General features: G+C 39.0%; 1 protein-coding gene across 3 annotated transcripts in view; it reads right to left on the reverse strand.

Moving 5' to 3' along the window:
* The window catches only part of rgs3a (regulator of G protein signaling 3a), a 156,050-nt gene that overhangs the window by 121,075 nt on the left and 14,267 nt on the right, over positions 1-20,708 (reverse strand). Inside the window, exons 1-7 of one of the 3 annotated variants that reach the window (XM_086152135.1) lie at positions 20,028-20,213; positions 18,677-18,727; positions 17,720-17,778; positions 17,152-17,246; positions 16,725-16,793; positions 13,699-13,759; positions 5,979-6,066 (exon numbers count right to left, since the gene is read on the reverse strand). In XM_086152135.1, the coding sequence (XP_086008261.1) occupies positions 5,979-6,066; positions 13,699-13,759; positions 16,725-16,793; positions 17,152-17,246; positions 17,720-17,776 (370 nt within the window). In that variant the 5' untranslated portion in view covers positions 17,777-17,778; positions 18,677-18,727; positions 20,028-20,213. Of the gene's footprint in view, positions 1-4,738; positions 5,012-5,978; positions 6,067-13,698; positions 13,760-16,724; positions 16,794-17,151; positions 17,247-17,719; positions 17,779-18,676; positions 18,728-20,027; positions 20,214-20,708 lie in introns of those variants that run through there. The other 2 variants (XM_086152134.1, XM_086152137.1) reach the window with 2 other exon arrangements.

Raw genomic sequence — 20,708 nt, forward strand, 5'->3', positions numbered from 1 at the left:
AAGGGCCGTTAACACGAGTCCATTAAAAGAAGTGGGTGCAATGTTCATGACAAAGAAGCATTCACCGTTTCAAGGAGGATTAAATTATTGAGTATAATTATGTAAACTATACTTCATGAAAGATATCCAACGTTCAAATTTTGAGCAACATGTAAACGAAGCGCAAAACAAATTTGCGATGCCGACAATGTCAAAGGAGCAGAACGCTCAACGTAGCACCATAGAGCTCCAACAATTACAGCTACAGGTCAAATGCTTCACTTCAGATCAAGCCGACACAAGCCTAGGGAAAATGTTACCCTTCAGAACCAGCATACTCACAGCACGTCAAGCAAACAATCGCACACACACTCACTCTGACCAATTCATCTCTGTAAAAAAAAATAAAACCCTGTATAATATTTCAAAAAAATCTTTTTGATGTTCCTGCCTTGAGATTGCATTTTTCAGGTGAAATGTTAGATAACTTTGTTCAGTGTTAATCCCATATTTTGTTACTTAATACATTAACGAAAGCAAATAACTAATACATCAAGTTGGTGTGAAATAAACAACTTGATGTTTATAAATCTGCATGTCTAGACAGATAGTGTTGAATATCTGACTTAAGTTCTTCCCAGGTTTCAAAGTTCATCGTGTTGAGCGAGAATTTCCATTTTCTACACTAAAACATGAAGTGGATTATTCGGGGGAGGTGATGCAGATTATAGCAGCACTGTGGTGCAGTGGTTAGCATCCTTGCCCCACAGCTAGAAGTTTCCCAATTTACAAGCACCGGGTTCTTCTGCATGGAATGAGAATGCCCTCCCTGCGCCCGCATGGGGTTCTCTCTGGACTTGAAAAACAAGATGTAGGTTTTCTGAAGACTTTCAGAAAAAAATTCTCTTGCAGGTGTGAAAGTGCGAGTGTATAGTGGTTCCTTAGCAACGGACAGCCGGACCAGGGTAAACCCCGCCTCATTCCTTTTGTCTGCAGGAATTGGACACTGTCCCCTCGCGCTGTGTGCGGACTAAGCAATATAGATAATAAATGAATGCATTACGCAGATTATAAATGGCAGATTACTGTAAGTACCTGAATTAATTTCATTAGAGAAAGTAATTTGATTTTCTGCCTTTGACTAAACTCTCTGTATCTATGCTGGATTTTGTGACTTCTCCAAAACTGGACTTGATATTTTTAAACAATTCTATGACGTTCGTAGGTTTACTACTGTTAACTAGTAGTAATTGCACACACAAAGAATACATGGTCATCCGCAGACAAGCACAGATGCAAAATGACATGAGGCGACATGACTCAGAGGATGAACTTTTGAATCACTAGGTTGTTATTGTGTGTTGTTTTAAAGTCATATTTAAACCATTGCATCAACTGAAGGAATAAAATAACACAGCGCTTCTAATGGTTTAGCTGTGCACATTCTTTGGGAACCACTGCGGCAACAAATATACTCTACGTGAGAGTGTTTTTGTCCCTTTTCTTTCCCTCCATGACTGATCTACAAGAAGCACCTGAACACCAGTGAAACACTTTAATCCTTCTTATCTACTCTGAGTGTATTGGACATTGAACCAAATCCTCATTTTGTGTTGCTGTCACAGCTAGAATAGCATTTTTAAAAGATTGGACTTTAAAAGTATTACTGCTATTCAAAACAGGTTTGCACTGCATCATTATCCTGAAGATCAGTTGTAATGAAACGCCGGTCCCCCTTTCAGAAATGTTGTAGAGATGCCACTCATGCTCATTCCTTGTGTTTCAGTCTCTCAAACAATGTTAGACAAATCCAAGATGACAAGCCTTTTATTGCAGCCGCGCGGTGTAATTAGCTGCCAACGCTTAACAGATAAAGGTTTCGGGTTTGTGATGAGACGGTTTGTCTCCCTGGAAGGACAGGGAGTTTACACGGCAGTGTAACAAATAGCAAATGGTGTGTCTCTTCTTTTTCTGTTATTTCTTTGAACCGATAAAGGAAAAATTTCTGATGCACTTGCAAAATCAAGTCTCCCGCTACTTTTAGAGTCATACAGGGCGTCATGGGGTGGCATCTCTCCAATCAGAAGGTTGGTAGTTCAGTTCCAATATCTGCATGCCGAAGTGTCTTCGGGCGAGACTGAACAGCGAGTTGCTCTCGACGGTCCGGCTAGCGTATGCATGGCAACCGCTTCTGTGACAGGTGTAACATTACCAAGAGCTATTTCGAGGAGTTGCTGACTGGAACATCTTTCATGCGCATGTCTGAGCAGTACGCACAGCGGCAGGATGGCACATGTGGCATTTTGTCAAAGTCAACATATTTCTTTCCTGGCTATAAAATTAAAAGAAAGCCACCGTGTCGCCGTTACTTTGCGGGCTTCTGGTTTGGAAACTCATGTTAGCATTTCAGTTGGCGGCATCAAGGTTATTCAGAGCCAGAGGTGGAGGTTGCTTGGATGAGAGGGACTTAATACTATTTTTCAACAACCAAAAGAGCAGACTTACAAGGAAAAGAAAATTGGTCTGCAACTTGCTTACATCTAGGGTTTGGTCTAGAATTATAGTGACAAGATCAGCTAAACCATTGCCATTGCCATTAAAAAAAAAAATGAATGGCTGTCATAGAAGGCGGTTTCAGCATTTATTCCACATCCTTGATATCAGATGCCAGTACAGTAGGTTGCACTGGTTGTGACACACCAGTTGAATTCAAGCTCTCACCACTCAATCTATCATGGCAAATGCACTTTCATCTATGGGGTAACAATAAAAACCCTCCAAGTGATACACTGGTTGCCACAAATTCATAGCCAGTCAGCTGGGTGATGCAAAAGTATCTGTGTAGAGCTGCTGTTCTGCAAACACACTGAAATGTTCCCTGGCCAAACATGCATTCAGTTCACTACTAAATAAGTGACCTACAATTTTCTGCACCAGTTAACTACTCTCAGACAAAATCTTGAGCCACACTTGTTCCTATTCTTGACATGTAAAAATTGAATAGATAATAGATGTGTTTTAAGTACATGTTAGGGGTGATTACATAATGTGAATTTATAATAATGTGGTATTGGTGGTGATTCAACTGGCTCATCCTCTTAAAGTAGGATTGTGCCAGCTGTTGAAAGGTGGCTTCACCACAGTGGCCCAGGCTTTAATGGTTACTTCATTGACTAAAGTACACTTGTCTATAGGTTTTGTCATAAACAAAATACAAAACTGAACCAGAAACACACTATCAAATACAGCTGCTGTGAGCTTACAACCAGACAAAATATTATCTGCAAATGTCATCTTGTTGGTTTAAATAAAATTACATGACTGATGTTTTACATTACAGTACAAGATAACTTTTGGACACGAAGTTGTAAAGAAAGTATATTTGAAACGTGTTTTTTGTGTTCTGCAATCTTTAAAAGAGTGAGTTTGTGCAAAGGCATAGTCATGTGTGGCAAATGTTACAAATTGCCCCTGGATTCATTGTGATTATGAGATCACAATGAACCTCCCAAGCTCTCGGCACACCCATATTTGCCCTGTTATTGAACTATTTTCCTCATCATATGCTGTCTATATGAGGTCTTACATTCAATGGCAGTTGCAGCATTGCAAAAAAAATTTTATTAAAAGTGCTTTTGAATACTGCCACGTTACTGGATTATGGAGCCAGACAAAATATAGTAAAGCATGTCTAATACAGATATAAGGAAAAATGGACAGGGGCCATGAATTATATCATAATGAATGGGATTTTGGTCATTTCCATGTTGTTGCATGTCATTGTGCAGCAGCGCTGCCATGGCCTACATTCTGCCAGCTGGCCTGGCAACACTCAAGTGGATGCATGAGTATGCAACCCCCCCCCCCCCCCCCCCACCTCACCCCCCACACACACACACACACATACATGCATATGAATCAGATGAGACAGTAGTGGGGCAGCAACGCTACACCGAAAGATGAAAACATTCTAAATCCATTAATACGGTCAGACATGCTGTTTTCCTCTTGGATTTTTTTTTTCATAGCATGCCGTAAAATTGATGAGCTTAAAAAAAAAATTTAAAAATAAAAAAAGATTTTTGCTCCGTCCCAGTGACTGTATCTAGTTTTGTTGCATTTGTGACAAAGTGCATTGCCTAGAATACCGAAAAATGTAAAACATTAGTTTCTCCTCATGTGAGCCTTACCTGTCAGTAATGGAATTAACTTGCATTTGTGTCTCGTCTATTCTGACACTAATGTCCCACTTTCGTCCACAGAAGCATAAAACTAATTTTAAAGTTGCATGAGGAAGATTAGCCTAGTTCAGCCAAGCAGCGGAAATAAGGCCTGGTTAACTTACGCTTTTCAACATCATCACTCCCACAACCCAGAATGGCAAGGATCGTGTTAAGTGAGCATAGGCAAGGCAACGGGACACAGTTGAGGCTCACTTTCAGATTTTCAAGATTAGGAAACTATTGTGTTGACATTGCTGTGTGCTGTGGGGACACTGTGAGTGATCCGCTAGACAGATAAAGTAAAACTCCTTCAGGGATTTCTAATGGGACAGACATCATGACCAATTTATCAGAAAATCAGTTGAGTGAGCACTGAAAGATTTGCAGCTCACAGAAATGCAGAACATGGGATACATCATGAGGGACAAAATATAGAACATTAAGAAACAAACAGGAGTGCAGGAATGCAATAAGTTTTGGAGAGAATACATTCAAAGGGCATTCTCTAAGTATGATAACACAATTGTCGTACTCACCTAGTCTAGGCTGCTGTTATGGCTGGCACTGAGTAGCATAACTCCAACACACACACACACCCACCAGCAACAATGTGAAATTACAAGCCGCTGCACACATAAGTGGGAAGAAAAGGAGTGGACACACTGGGAGGTGCAGGGGAGCAAAAGAATTCCAACTCCAGATTTCCAAACAAATGTGTCAACGTGCGTGTTTGTGTTGAGTGTGTAGGAGTTGAGTGTGTGTATGTGTGTTTGTCTGTGTGTAAGAGGGAGATCCAAACAGTATGGGAGCGCTCCGTCTCTCTCTGGCAACTGTGACGCGGCAGGCTTTTGTCCAGACCCCTCCCTGCCTCACTCCCTCTCTCACTTCCACTCTCTTTCCCTCATTCGCTCTCCTTCAAACCCTCTCTCTTTCCCTCCCTTTATCCCCCACTTCCTGGCTCAGTGATAAAGACTTAGAGCTGCAAGCTTGTCACACTCCAGGCATGTAAGCCATTATACATACCATACTCTGGCTAAGATTCATGCTGTTTGTCTGTATATTTTTATCATTATAATTATTTTTAAATGTATATTTTTTCCCCTTTTTAAATCATGCATTGTATTGTATATCCTGCAAATAACCTTTTGTACCAACATCTTTCATGTGCACTTTCTCTGCCTACAATGCTGCTATGACAATTGAATTTCCCAGCAGACAAAAAAAAAAGTCACTTATCTTATCTATTTGGGCTTGTTATCCATTTTGGATTTCATTCATTATACAGTTGCATTTTTGATGTATAGTTAGTTTTTTTCTTTTTGATATATGCATCATCCCTGCTCTTGTAAGTTGTAGACACTTTCCTTTTTAAGTTTAAGGGACTTCAATATTAGGTATGTATTGATATTTTTTGTCATGTAAAGCAGATTTTTTTCCACAGTTTTAATGATTAAAAAGAGATGTTTAGGTAATATTCTAAAGATTCATATCAGTTTTTTTAAATTGTTCAACTAGAATTTTCAAGTAATTTTCAATTGTTTTACAGTGACAAAAAGTGTCACAAAATCTTTACTATTTGCCAAAATTCAGGGAGAAAAAAAAAATCACTGGATTGAAAATTGTGATTCAAACTAGAGAACATGTATTTCAAACCTCATGTGACAAAGTTCTGTTCAGATTCCTAATAATTCAGTACTACCAGTCTTGAAAATGTCCTCAGTCATGATTTATGTATTATTAGGATTAATCTTTCATTATTAAATTAACCACACTTACTTGTGATGAGAAAGTCTTGTGCAGGCACTTTAAGATGCTTCTTTCTTCCCAGCTCTTCCCCAAGAAGGTAATACCAACCGCAAACCACCTACAGCACACACACAGTGACAGGTCATGTGTGTGTGTTAGTGTGTGTGTGTGTGTGTGTGTGTGTGTGTGTGTGTGTGCGCGCGCGCGTCGAGCACGTGTGTGTGCTGCTACTGTCAAAGCTTGAGGAACTCAAACTAATGAGAAGTACATTTTAAACAATCCTCTGTGTGATAGCATACCCATGTTGCGCAAAAACACAAAAAAACATGCACAAAAGGAAAGGATCCGCACACACACACACACACACACACACACACACACACACACACACACACACACACACACACACAGAGAGTCTCATCTCAATTTGTTTACTCCTCCAGGGCTGCTAGCACATACACACGTTCTCTGCAACACACACATTCGCTGCACACAGCGCTTTGGCTTATTCCAGCAGCTGATGCCCCCCGCCTCTGCACTTCTGCCTTGTGAGCCAGATGGTATGTGCATGTTTGTGTGTGTGTGTGTGTGTGTGTGTGTGTGCGCGTGTGTGTCTAACTACTGTATGTATTACATAAAGGTAAATGCGCGATGTACCAATAGATGTGTGGTATGTAATCTGAACATCATTGAGAACTGCGCAAACAAGCAAATGACAACACTTCTCAGAGGATTATTTTACTCTATGCCACACATTGGGGAGGGTAACAGCATGCACACACACACACACACACACAGCCAACCCATTCTATTGTACTAAATAATGTGATGCCATGGACATTGACAATAATCTCCGTTTTAAAAGCATCTTATCTGAGTGGACAGATTTCTGCAGGCAGTGGGACAAGGGGGGTGGAGGGGTTTGCCTGTATAAAGAAAGGGGGGAGGGGAGGGCATATGTCCTGAAAGTCAGGAGGGGATTTACACCATCCTTCATATTCTACCCTGCGCATGGTTTTTTCTTTGAAAAAAAAAAAAAGGAGGGGTGAGGCAAGGCATGGTTCGTAAACAGGGAGACCGTCAAGGGAGGCGGAACAAGAAAGCGAGAGATGAGTGAGAGAAGTAAAAAGGATAGAATAGCAACAAGGTGAAAACAAATGACAAGATGTGACAGGCAAGCAAAGCAAGTGACGGAAATAACAGCGTCACTCCAAAGCTCCAAATGCTTCAGAATGAAGACCACAAGGGGAGGAGAGGAAGACCTTTTATATAGAGATAAATAAAAAATGACAAGAGGAGATATGGGGAGGGGGGGGGTAAGACATACAACTCCCTGTGAAACAAAGTTAAATCTCATTCATTAGTATAATAAGCCAATTAAATATTAATCTGAATAAATGTTAAAGGAAGGAAATCGGAAGCCCCCAAACTCACTGAGACGGTCTTCTGTGTATTCAAACTTGTTTTAATTGAATTCTGAAGTCTTCATTGAAAGCAAAGCAGATGATGTAAGCTATGTTAACATTGCAATATGTTTTTGTCTGAGCACTTGTTTTCTGGGTTTTTTTATAAACATGACGGGAAGTCTAGGCCTTTTTTTTTTTACCTTCAGCATAAATGTTTGACACTATATTTACAAACTATTGGGCTGAGTGTTTGCGCACTTTAGTTGTATTACATCCTCATGGCAAACTGCAGCTCTGTAGTTGGAGTAGCGCATACTTTTTTTTTAATGTATGCAGTAGAATAAGAGAGAAATATGGAAAATCATCAGAGCAAACAAAAGAGTAGGGTCACTTAGAATTAAATAATTCAAATGTGAGGAAAATAAGTTTGTTGATTCAAAGTACAGTGCGTGGTAATTTAAGGATGAGCAGATCAATAATCCAAATCATATTCTATGGATAATCTGTGATGATATAACAAATCTCTTGCTGCTGTTCTTGTTTACTTCCCTTTTTCAATACTTTGGGAGTCAGGTTTATAATATTCATATTGTATATATTAATTTATGCTGATATACACTGAGAATACAATTAATACTAATAAACTATTTTTTCTAGGATTTTAATATTTGACCCTGGGAGTCATTTATCTTTTGTTTTGAAAATATTAGAAAACAGAAATTCAAATCATCAACACTTTACTTGACAGGGCAACGAATATATTCCCTGCAGTCAATCTGCAAGTACACGATTTCAATGGCAGTGAACTTTATGAACCTTTGCATTTTCCAACTCAACGTAACAAAGACGAAAGAGTTGTTGGTGGACTTTAGGAAACAGAGGACCGGTCCAAACCCCATCTCCATCAATGGGACAGATGTGGACAACTACAAGTACCCGGGCATCCATATAGAGAATAAACCAAACTGGACTAAAAACACAGATACAAGACAGTTCAGAGCCGCCTGTTCTTTCTTAGGAAAGTCAGGTCTTTCAACATCTGCAGAGCCATGCTGCGGATGTCAGTGAGGAGGATGCTGAAGAAGCTGCTCGGTACCATGGATAACTCCTCTCACCCCTTGCATGCTGTTCTGAGGTCCTACCAGAGCACCACAGAAGGTCTTTCTTACTTGTGGCTATCAAACTTTATAACTCCTCCCATTTCTGCTAGAAGTAAACCTGACAGTAATAAAATCAATATTATGTTTCAAGTGAATGGATGTACAGCTGGAGCCGTCCAGCAAAATAATTTCCTTCAAGATTAATAAAGTTCTATTCTATTCAATTCTAAAAAAGGGCAATACTAGGGGGAAAAAAAGTCCTTGCTTGGGGCGTTCAAAAGCACGTCACTTACGAGTCAGAAATGTGCTGCTACTGATTTTATCTGTGTCACTCAACTCTACAATTATAGGTCTTCCTCTCTGACCGCCGAAGGAAGGGAATGCTAACTGAACAAACTGATTACTAGCCGTCTCATATGGTAATAGGTAAAATAATTATTTTTCTTCTTCGCTCCACATATTTCTATCGAAAAGCCTTCCATTACAGTGGCAGACACTTTTGCAGTAAAACCTGCAAAGAGGAGTTTCTACTCTTGGAATTGCCATGAATATTTCCACCAAAAACCTGGAGATGCTATCATAAGAATTGGGTCTTCAGTATGAGATGGTATTTTTCTACAGAGTGGTAAAGAGGCTTCTCTATTACAAGGAGAAAAGAATCACTGGAGACGCAAGTTTTTTAGGTCTGTCCTCAATTGAATGTGTGATTCAAGTGTCACCAGAGTAGATTAAGAGCGTGCCAGAAAATAATCTCACTCATTGACAGGTACCTGAACAAACCGACCCTGATTGGAATATTCAATCGTTTCTGATAAAACTGAAAAAGTTTGTTGTGAAGAAAGTGTTGCACAGAGAGGGAGAGGATGCTTTGAGCAGACTCATTTCTGACAGGTTAATTTAAAGCCCATTATGGCTTCATGGTAAACCAAGGAGCAGGAGAAGTTCCTTGAAAGTTGTGGAAATTCAGAGACATTTGAAAAAAAAATTATCTAATTAAAACTTCAGGATGTTAGAGTAACTTTAGACTGAAAGCTTAATGAACACATGATAGTAAAGAATAATTCAATTGTTTGGAAATTAAATTTAAAGATTTTTTTTTCTAAAAAATAAAAAAAACTTAAAGTACCAAGAAGTACTTTTCGTGTATCTTGATATTCTTAAAATACATAACTTATTATCCAAAATGTCAGGTTATAGCAGTAGTAACCAACCCAAGGTAATGGATATCAACAACAAGGAACTCAAAGACAGATAAAAGGTATGTAGTAGATCATAATTGTATCTCCCATGTTCCACGATAAGTAGATCGGAGAATATTGGCAGCTTAAGCAATCTTATTTAGTTGGGGGAAAAAAAATTGCTGAATAAATTAATACAGAAAATTCACAATCCTTTTTAATAACTGTCTTGCTGTGCAATGTTCGGATAAGTGAACAGATATGAGAAAATTATGCAGTTTAATTTCAAAGGTGATTTTAAGATGTACCTTGTTCAAAGCAAATCGATGAAATGTAATCTTGATCTTTTCTCAAACCTGACTCGCTGACACAGCCTCGCAGTACAGCCCCTATCAGAGGGGATCCCAGGTCAGGGAGATGTTGTGAAACAGAAAAAAGCTGGAAGGTCCAAGCTGTTGAAACTTTTTATCAAATGAAGGACAAATTCATTTGAGGGAGCTATATGAAATCATTGTAGGAGTGTTAAAAGAAGACTTTTTTTCCTTAGGAACAATAACTACAGACAAACTCCTGATGAGACTCTGCAGCCTCCGACTTGGGTATATGCAGCCAAAAGTTACCTTGTAAAGCAGACGACTTCAATAAGATAACATTAGAAGCAGAGTTATGCAACAGAGCAGCAGGATGTTGGGGGGTGGAGGAGGGGGTTATTGGGTATTGCAAATAAGACTCACATTGTCACCAAATTACTGCCTCATTTGTTGAAGGGACCGGGGATGGAAGCAAATGAACCAGTCACGTGGTCAAGCATATTAGGCACCGTACACACACACACACACACACACACACACACACACACACACACACACACACACACACACACACACACACACACACACACGCACATCATAAGCTATTAATTATCATGACTCGTTACAAACATGAGATTTTTCAGTCTATATGCAGAATATTTATGTGAATCTTAACATAATCCAAAGGTTTTATATGAGGTACCCAGTTTTTTTTTTGTTTTTTTTTCCAACTCATGATCTTTAAACTGACATCTTTTGATATGGCCAAGAGACTTTGTTGCAGTGCTGTCAACAACACTGTTGCAGGAGTGGGGCAGAGTGCTCACGACACACACAGTGACGTCTTACTATCACAAGACCTACACCTCACATTTCATATCTGCCTTGGAGCAGCCAGTAAGTTTGAAAACAAATGCTACGAGAGGAGGTCAGTATAAGGACACACCCGGGCTTGGCAGACTGCATTAGACTGATGATCAGTGCGCTGTCTTACTGATTTTGCCTGACCTGATTTCTCGGCTGTGTTGAAAATACTGACGTTCCTGTGTTTCATTCGGCCAGTCTTGGTCGATATGTTTGCACTCTTACCCAAATGTTAAAGATTTCACTATTGTTTCACCGAAAGAAGATGCGCCACTGACACATCTGCCAGAATTTGGTCACAAGTTGAGGATCGGTAGATAAAAAGCGCTTTGACAACATGTGATTTCACTGAATCATGACCCGAGAACACAGCAGCGATTCACAACGACCTTAAACTAGTAAGAATGGATGTTTTACAGAAATGGGGTCATATTTTGGACAGTGGTACCCCAAGCACACAGAAATTCAGTCTCCTGCGGCCATCATTGCTCATGAGGGTACTGGGCATGTATCAAGATGACTGATAAGGTCAAAATAACGTTCATTGATACAGATCAATACTAACCTAGAGCTGTCTGATAGCTAAAGAGAATGATCATATGACACCACAATTTCTGTTTTGTTTTTTTCATGTACATCACCAGTGAGTTGCATGAAATGCGGAGCATCACTGTGGGAAGAAACTAGCCACTCTAACCCCTGCGGGAGATGATGGTCATCCACATCTGCATAATTTACAAAAAAAAAATAAAACTGGAAGTGTGTGTTGGCCAACTCTGAATGAGGTCATCCAATCAGGAGGCAATGTTGAAGCAGTGTTGCAGTTTTTTGCGTGATTACTGGTCGTTACAAGCAACAGCGATAGTAGCCTTAAATGATAAATGTAATAAGTAAAATGTTGAATATTTGAATTGGAATTCTGTGCAGTCACACACTGCAAAAGTTTGTTTCTGTTGAAACCACAGAAGGGAAGTAGACTGCACATTACAAACAGACCATCTTGCATGCCAATAGCCATCTACTTACAAAATTCTTTCTGACACTGTGCATGAACAGTAAGTACTACATTCTTACGGGAGGTGTAGAGGGCCTGAAACACTAGTGAGAAAAGCGCCAGGTAAGGTTTGATAGGAGACAAAGTTTGGTCCAACCGTCATGAATAAGCCTGTCTTACAGAACACTTCAAGTGCTGATTCCCTTACTATGCAGTATTGATTTCCTGTGTTGACCATGAGTGATGTTTGCTGTTTTCAATTAACAATTATACACAAAAGGATTCGCTGACTGATTCTGCTGTTGGATGACTTCATTCTTGAAATATAAATGGAGATGATTTTCAGCATGAATAGACCGAGACAGCAAAACAAAAAATGCTGTTAAGAGACTATGGATTTGCCATCACTGGTGGGAAAATTAGACTCATGTCATGGTTTGAAAATATAAAGAATCACCACAAAGGGTCTGCACAGAACAATTGTCTATTATTTTTGAAACCTAAATTTGAGTATGACTTGGCTCCCGTTCCTTAAGCTTTGAAACCTTTCAGAAACAATAGTGAAAGGTTTTTGCTTTTTTTGTGTTGAATGACATGAGCGGAACCTGTCATCCTGAATTCTATTTAGTTGGATGAAAAATTCCCTCTATTGCAGAAGACCACACTGACCTCCTCCCGTTCCTGCCACTGATTACCACTGCGGTAATACAAATAAATAAAAATACAAAAATTAACATTTCATCTGATTCCAATGATAGTATAACTAACTTGCAGCTGCGTTAATCGATTCACTTTCAAATTTGATTTTGCAGGGTCATCGCAATCGCTATAGCATCATGCCAAATGTTCAGCTTTCCTGTTAACACGAACCGTCACGTTTGAATTACTTTCACGTAGGAGTTTAAATTAGGATATTGAACAAACAGTTCTGCACGGATCCTTTTCCATGCACTTATTGACCTTGATATGCACTGGAGAAACTGGCAATAAAAGATGATGCCTATTGAGCATTGTATGCTTGACAGTGATATCGTTTCAGAAAATGTTATCTTTGTCACCCAGCTCTGCAATTATGATTTTCCTCTGTGACCACCTGGGGGGTAGCAAGCACAAATTTAGCAAACAATCTGCCTCCTCCAGGCAATAGACAGTAACAGGCAGTTTTTCTTATTGCAATCTATACTGCAGTTTCCCACCACTGACGCCGTCACAGTAATTCCATTTCATTTCAGTCCCTAAGCGGTCGGTGATCAGCAAGATCTGATGCAACGTTTCTCTCAGGCCATAATCTAGTCACAGACAGCTACTTACTTGAGTAAGTGTGTTTTAATCAGACTTAGGCTAATTATACAGACAAGAGCGCCTTACATTTTCACTTTTTTTTCTTTAAAGTAATTACTAAATTACTCCACAAAGCGAGTTATTCTACAACGTTGTGGTCTAATTCCCAAACTTGTCCCCATTACATGGAATAGATATGATTTCTCATACCTTTAAATATAAAATTGTATTTAGCCTCTTGACAATTATTGTCTCTCTTTATTCCTACAGTGTATGTGTACTCTCTGTGAACCCTTAAATTAGGGAATTTGCATGTGGTCCCGTTTGTGACCCATAAACATTTTAATGGTGAAACTCAAAACCCTTTTTTTAATCCAGTATCTAGGGGCAGTGTGGCAGTGCAGTAACATGAGTAACCTCGAAGTGTTTTCTCCAGACTATTAAGGTCACTGGAATTCATTCACATTGAACTAACATGTTAGATTCATGGTCTAATGGATGCACAAAGACATACACAGGCACACACTCGCACAAACGGAAGCAAAGCTTGAAAAGGCACCAAATGACTCTTTTTAGGGAATATCTTTCGAACTGTTGACTCCATGTTCCAACTCACCTTCTCTGGGTACATGATGGAGCGAACGCCAAAGCTCATACAGCCCAGCAGCTCGCTTGTGCTGTTGATACAAGAAAAGAGGGGCAATTAGGCAAAAGACAATAAATAACGGGAACAATATCATTTGATGAGGGTGGGGTCAGGATGTAGTTTCTCTCCGGTCTGCAATCTGTTGTAACACACAAAAGCACAAAATCCAACATACTGTTTAAAGACATTTATTTCTGTAATGGCGTCCGGCTTCGTCAGATGTGTCCCTCGTCACGGTCGAGATTTTTCATTTGGAATAGGTTGGATCTTAAGTCTGATATTAGCCCAATATTAGATGCCTTCTTACTACAAAAATAAAGAATCGAAAATGTGATTCTTGGGGTGTAATTGTTGTAAGAATTTCTAAAATGGATTGAATTCTGCATGAGACTGATGGCCAGGTCTATGATAGTTTTCCTTTACCACCAGGATATTAAATCATGCATACGTGGGCAGAAACTCTCTCTCAACTGGACACGATGATTGATGCAACTGCAGATTCTGTTTTAAAGACGTAGTTACTATCGGCTAAAAGAAACACCTGAGAGGCCAGTGAGCAAGAGAAAAAGTGAAAGTATTTGTCGAACATGTCATAAAAACTCTAACAAGCCTGGATAATAGACTGTTCCACCAGGAAGTTAAGTGTTTGAAGATTCATATCTGTGAATAAAATAACCTACCATCTAAAATCCTGCTGTATTTTTGGCCGCGCACCACTTTTTCCCCATCAATTATGCAGCTGGTCACTACTTGCAGGTAAAAAGATAACAATCAGGTCTGGTTAGTTCTTGGCATAAAAACATATGGTTGTGTATGTTTTGGCCTCGAATAATCACTTTCATTGAGATTAGAGGTCAGTTAGACAGGAAACTTCTGTACACGTGATTTCATGGAATATTCATACTGGACTTTTAGGATGGCTTCAGAGAACAGGCAGCACAGCCCCAAAGACAGTCACTTGAATGACTGCAAGTTTGGTTTACAATAGATGCAATGGCATTACTGACAACTAGATGCATAGCGGTTTTGCAAAACAAACTTTGTGTGTAAGATTAACACAAAAATTATAAGAAATAAAATAGTGTAAATCAATTACATGGTTGCATACATGGAGTGATTGAATTCATTTCTCTCAGACATTAATAGAAGAGGTGTTTTTCCCAGCAGAGTAGGATAGTTATTTTCGCAAAATGAATAATTTTATGGTCCCCAAATTGCATTGCTTTGTCAATTTAAAGCTGCTACAGCATTGATTCACAGTAGTTTTTCCAAACCACAGTGTTAACCTCACCACTGAGTTTTGATGCCTAAATTATATGTCCTACTTAAGGACACACAGGGTGGTGATTGGACAGACACACAAAAAACCTTATATGTTTATAAGAACAAACAGAAGAAGACATTCTTTTAACCAAAACCTAGCCACATTAAAATCCTAACAAATGATAAAGCAGGAGAACATTTTATGCAACTCAATTGTAGAATTCAAATAGTTTTCAAAAAAAGTCAATGATAACTAAAAAAAAAAAAAAAATCCAAAACAAGAATGCAGTACAAAGGATCTGCCATAAAAACAGTTTGTGAGTGTCCAGGGAGTTTCCATGTGCTGAAATGCTGAGAGGTCAATATTAGCAAGCAATGCAGTGGAGTCTACAGCAAAAAAAAAATGGGTGCTATCCATAATGATCTATGATGGACCACTTTTGCTGATAAAAAACATCAAGAATTCCAAGAACTTGCATTCAACTTTGCAATGACAAATTATATTTTTGGGCACGGATAGTAAATGTGCAGCCACGATATCATACATTAAATAGTCGGTTTCACAATATTTTCTCTCATATCAGTTCAGCCCAAACACTTTAAATGTGCATTGTTCTTCAATGGATGAATGTGGACTAATTCAACAGGTTGTAGCCTTGAGGAAATTCCCTCGAGACGCTAAAGCTTTTGATGAAGTTGATTAGACTAGTACCACTTGGATGACAGCTGCTGCCCCAAATTCATAGGCTCATAGGCTTTGCTTAAACGGAACATCTAGAAAATCCATGGCTCGACATTTATTGGCTCTTTTGTAGATTTCACATTCTCAAGACTATCTATGATTCTGTGTATCGTAACCTGAACTCCACACTATAAAAAAACAACATGTAGAGTCTAGAAAGCTCCTGTCTTTGAGAAATCCACTTCTTGTCCAAAGCAAGCCCTGAATCTGATCAGTACAATACAAAAAAAATGCCAATATTCAGCAGACTCCTTCTGCCTAGAAAAACAAGATTTATTGTTAGCAATGCCCCTGAATTTTCTTAATAAATAGCAGCAGACATTTGGTGTGAATGAGGCTTAATTGCTTACCAAAGATGAGTAAATCGCTCTTAATCTGTGTCCCAGAAACAGTCCCTCAAAAGGTCTTTATCTTTTAATCATTGCATGATCTAAACTCAAGCGACTTGAAGAAGTCCTTCAAGCTAAACTGTAAATCTATATGAATACATTCTGTATTTTGGTTCCTTTGAGAGAAAGCCATCTTCTGACATAAGCAAGACCAAGCAAGTCATTCTTCTACATCTCTGCTTTACAGCAATACTTTTTTTTTTCTTGATGTTCGCATTACAACGTAAATGAGCAAAAAAAAAAAAAAAAAAAAGAAAATGGTTGATTCATTCAACCATATGTGCTCTGTTCCCAGCAATGACCCTGTTTCAGCGGCGGAGGCAAGGAGCCGAGAGGAACACGTTCAGTCTGCCAGATTCAGAAACAGCCACACAAAGCAAAATACTAAGAGAGACGAATGCAGAAGAGCACGCAGCAACATTAATTATAGAAGAAGAGCATTTTGCTGCTTCACCAGTGAGAAGCTTTTTGTCTTTGCATGTGTGGTGCACTCGCTATGATCGTTCTGCTTGAAATGTTTCAGATATCATCAGAAGGTAAAAAAAAAAACTAATGCTTTCCTTTTTGTAACACCTGTCATCAGTTTCACTTCCAAGACACACCTGTTTGTGGAATCAGAGTTCCACACAGTAAAGAGCAATCTCTTATGAAGGTCCTCGGCACAGACGACACTGGAATCGAAATAGAAAAGAAGGTTCAATGGTATCATTTTTCACTGTAGACAAATCAGTTTCATTACATTCCAACTTTCTAACAAGTTAAAATGCACAAATTATTATGATTGTCCCATCCAAAAGTGGAAATTTCATATCATCCCTTGCAGGAATTATTACACGGTATGTGTATTGTTTCCTATCATTCTGTGATCAAACATCATGATCGGCCAAAATTACCGATTGTGGGAATGTCCACTTTTTCAGGCATCTCTGGAATGCAGCAGAATGTCTTCTTATGGTGTAATTTGACACATCACACGTGATCTTTTACAATGTGACAAGATGCCCCTTTAGAAACAGGTAGAATACTTACAAGTGAAAAGTTTGTAGGAAGATGGGATTTCTACAGTAAGGAACCCTCCGAGTCTTCTGTCTGCCTCCAGGGTCACTGTCGGGTAACATACCAACCTTAAAAAAAAAGAGAGAAAATGCAAAAATTATCTGGGCAAAAGAATAATCAGCGCAGAAGTTGACAACAATATAAAAATGCCAGATTTTCGGTTTCCAAATCCAAATAATTTAAGGATAATTGTATTTTTTATCAGCTTAATAAGACATGCCTCACAGCCCTCATCGCATCAAACAGAACAGGTTGTTTGTTGAGGGTGGTAAGGTCAAGAATCAGTTCCTACCACCTGAATATAATGCATATCCATAATGTGTGTGTATTTAAATATCATATCGTATCCCCCTTACATTGCATTTTCAAAGAAATTGTGCTTATGTATCTCAAATACCAACATTTACATACAGGTAATACCTGAAGATATCTATCACTCAAAAATATTTTTCATAATCTAGTGCATTTTTCCAGGTTTATTGAAAAAAGAAAATCCTCTTCTTGTCATATCGGTTGAATTACCCTCTGCTGTGGTACATACCTTAACATAAGAATGACATGGCTTCTGGCTGTCCTCTAACATACCCCTCGCCTCCATAACTGTAAGCATGGATCAAAAAGGGTAACAAATAAATGATGTAAAGAGTATTTTTGTCATCTTTGCCTTAAGGTTCACTTCACTGCTTATCTATTTCCAGAGTTGTGTAGCCCGGCAACATTACCAATCCACACTTGACCCAAAGAACAAATGTATCTCAAATGGGCTCCACTTTACTGTGTAAGGCCACGAAAGAAAAGTGCTGACTGGGATATGAAAATGTTCACATCTGTTTCAATTACAATGTAAGTGTATACATGCAGACCCTGCCAGAGACGTCAAGTGGTTGTTAGTATTGTCTATGCACAGTATACGCAACATTTCGGCGTGCTGATAGTTGTCATTGTGTTTGTGATAAATTGCGTCGTAATTATGTATAATATGTATTTACATTGTGTTTCAAGAGAACATGTTCCATGGAGATAAGGCATTGATATGACTGAATGTAAAAGTTGTTTAATATCCTGTCCGTCTCATGCACAGTATGTAAAGCTGATATAGAAAATGCATCAAATGCGTCATTTACTCGGAGAGAGTGTTAAAAACAAACAGGGCAACGGGTTCTTATGCAAGTGGTGAAAACCCAGCTTTACGTAGAGAAATGACAAGGCCACAAAAGGCTCTGAGAGGGAGTAGACATGGTGTGGACATTGGAAGGAGCATGACTTTGGTTGCCATGAGACAAAAAAAACAACCTTTGCAAATGCATTGTGATATGACAGGGGATTAGTGCTGTGCTTTTTATTTCAAATGGTTCATGTCATGTGTCTTGTATAGATAAAAAGTAGTACAGATTTATCAGTTTTCTGAATATTTGTATTTCATACCATACATTCACATCAGACGAGTTGGTCGCCATCGGGGCATTAGACTGCATGAACTGCTTTAAATGGGACTCACCGCTCACAGCTAGAACTTCATGCTGTTGGATAATCGACAACTTCAGTTGACCTGCGGAACAGGACGGAGGTTACAAATGAGATTCCAAGAATAAAAAAAAAAAAAAAAAAAAGAATCAGATTTAAAATTTTACAGACTAAATTTTGGGTAATGATTTAATTCTCTTTTAAAATTGTAGAACCATGCTTGTACAATCCAATAAATTGATGCCTGGCATCTTTTATTCCCAAAAAATGAAAAAAAATTAAAACTCAGAGATGCCTGGCATTCCTGTTGCTCAGGGGTTGTTGACCGGCCCTTTAAATGTAACCTTCTAAAACCCACGCTCTTGTTTTGCATGCATATTACCTTTTTCTGTGTCACAACCTAGACATAGGGATGACTGGACATGACTTATGGCTGGAGCAAAACCTTTTAAGATTTAGTCAAAAGCAAAGGAAAATGTCACAATGCATGGAAATCAAAAAATGAAAACCCCAACATGAACATGGCCACAGCCCGACTGAAAACGGACCAGGATGAAGTGACAACCGCTCAGGGTTTCAGGCCACATGTATACACATTACTTGGAAACAGATGAGGGACAGATGAGAAGGAAACAGGTAGAGACAAATGACAGAATCAACCTCCAAACCCAATCTCCGGTATTTGGGCTGACTGGGACCTGATGAGAATAAAAACTACATATCTTTTAACATGTTGTTTTTGAGAAAAAATTATGTTTGCATGCGCTGGACTCATATTTCCATAGAGCACAATAAAGTCGAACCAAAATGTCAGCACATGTGGATAAAACTTGAGCTTGGCATATTGGTCTGGTTACCAGGTGAGGAATGAGTGTTAATTTTACAATCATTGGGTTGACAATTTGGGTTTTAATCATGCATAATGACCATGTAGTATTGTGACATGAAACTATGACAGTATTCACAGTGAGGTTGAATTTTTTTTTTTGTTTTTGTTTAATATAGAGTGTGTTCAGTTGTGTCCCTCAAAGCTGAAAAGGGCATAACAATTCTCTCTTCTTCTTTCTGTTACTTCAATGAGGAGCATTGGAAGGTAAAAGGATGAGAGGACCTCATTTTTTTTTTCAATCCTACAATAAGAGAAGAAAGGGTTTGCCAATGGTTCAATGCCTGACAAAGAATAACTAAAAAAAAATGTCCAATTTTGATCAGCATGGCCTTGTACATGCTCTATAACAGGGACTAAACTGGAGCTGGCATTGGCTATTTATTTGGGACAGAAAAGGCTAACCATTAAGGCCTTGGAAAAGCAGCATGCCCGAGTCTTTATGTATGTGATTTATATTGTATGTGTATCCGCTGTCGATCATCTGTCACAATCTCACCCTCTTAGTTACACCTCCTATCTGCAAGGGTCGGTCTCCTCTTCCCTCCGAATCCCCTAGTGCCGCTAACGGCTCTCAAAGACTTGTTAAGCATGTTGACATGGCCACTGCTAACATTGGCTTTGTGCTATTCTAAATTTATCCTGCTCATAAGAACACAGTCTGCTCAAATGTGGCAGGCTGGTTGTGTGATAACGCTACTGGCACTTCAGAGCTTGGGTACAAGGGATGTTTGTCGTTCCCACAGTGAACTTGGCATGGTTTCGTGCTTCTCGCAGTCATAGAAGAACAAAGTGAAAACACATATCTTCCTGCTGCACTAAACTTGCGAAATACAAAGATAGTCATGAAACTCAAAGTGTATCTCCCCTAAACCAACTGGATTGTGGCAAATGCGGCATGACAATTTCAGGACAACTGCAAAGACAGATCAATAGCATGCTGACTAATTTGGTCCAAGTCTGTGGGAAAACGACATTACGGTGTGGTATTTTCTTGTTGTATATATTACATTTCAGCTCCCACTGGAGGGAGATTACTGTTTTCAATCGAAAAGGTCAGCACTTTTTTTTTTTTTTCAAATCGCTTCCTCTACGCGTCAAATGCGGAGAATAAAAAACAACGAGGAGGAGAATGCCTTTGAACGAGACTTCTACGCAGCCTCATATTAAGTTTCATAAT

Source organism: Fistularia commersonii, chromosome 9, assembly GCF_037954325.1.
Source record: "Fistularia commersonii isolate RoL2024-O1a breed Wild chromosome 9, RoL_Fcom_v1.0, whole genome shotgun sequence".
NCBI classification, from domain to species: Eukaryota; Metazoa; Chordata; class Actinopteri; order Syngnathiformes; family Fistulariidae; genus Fistularia; species Fistularia commersonii.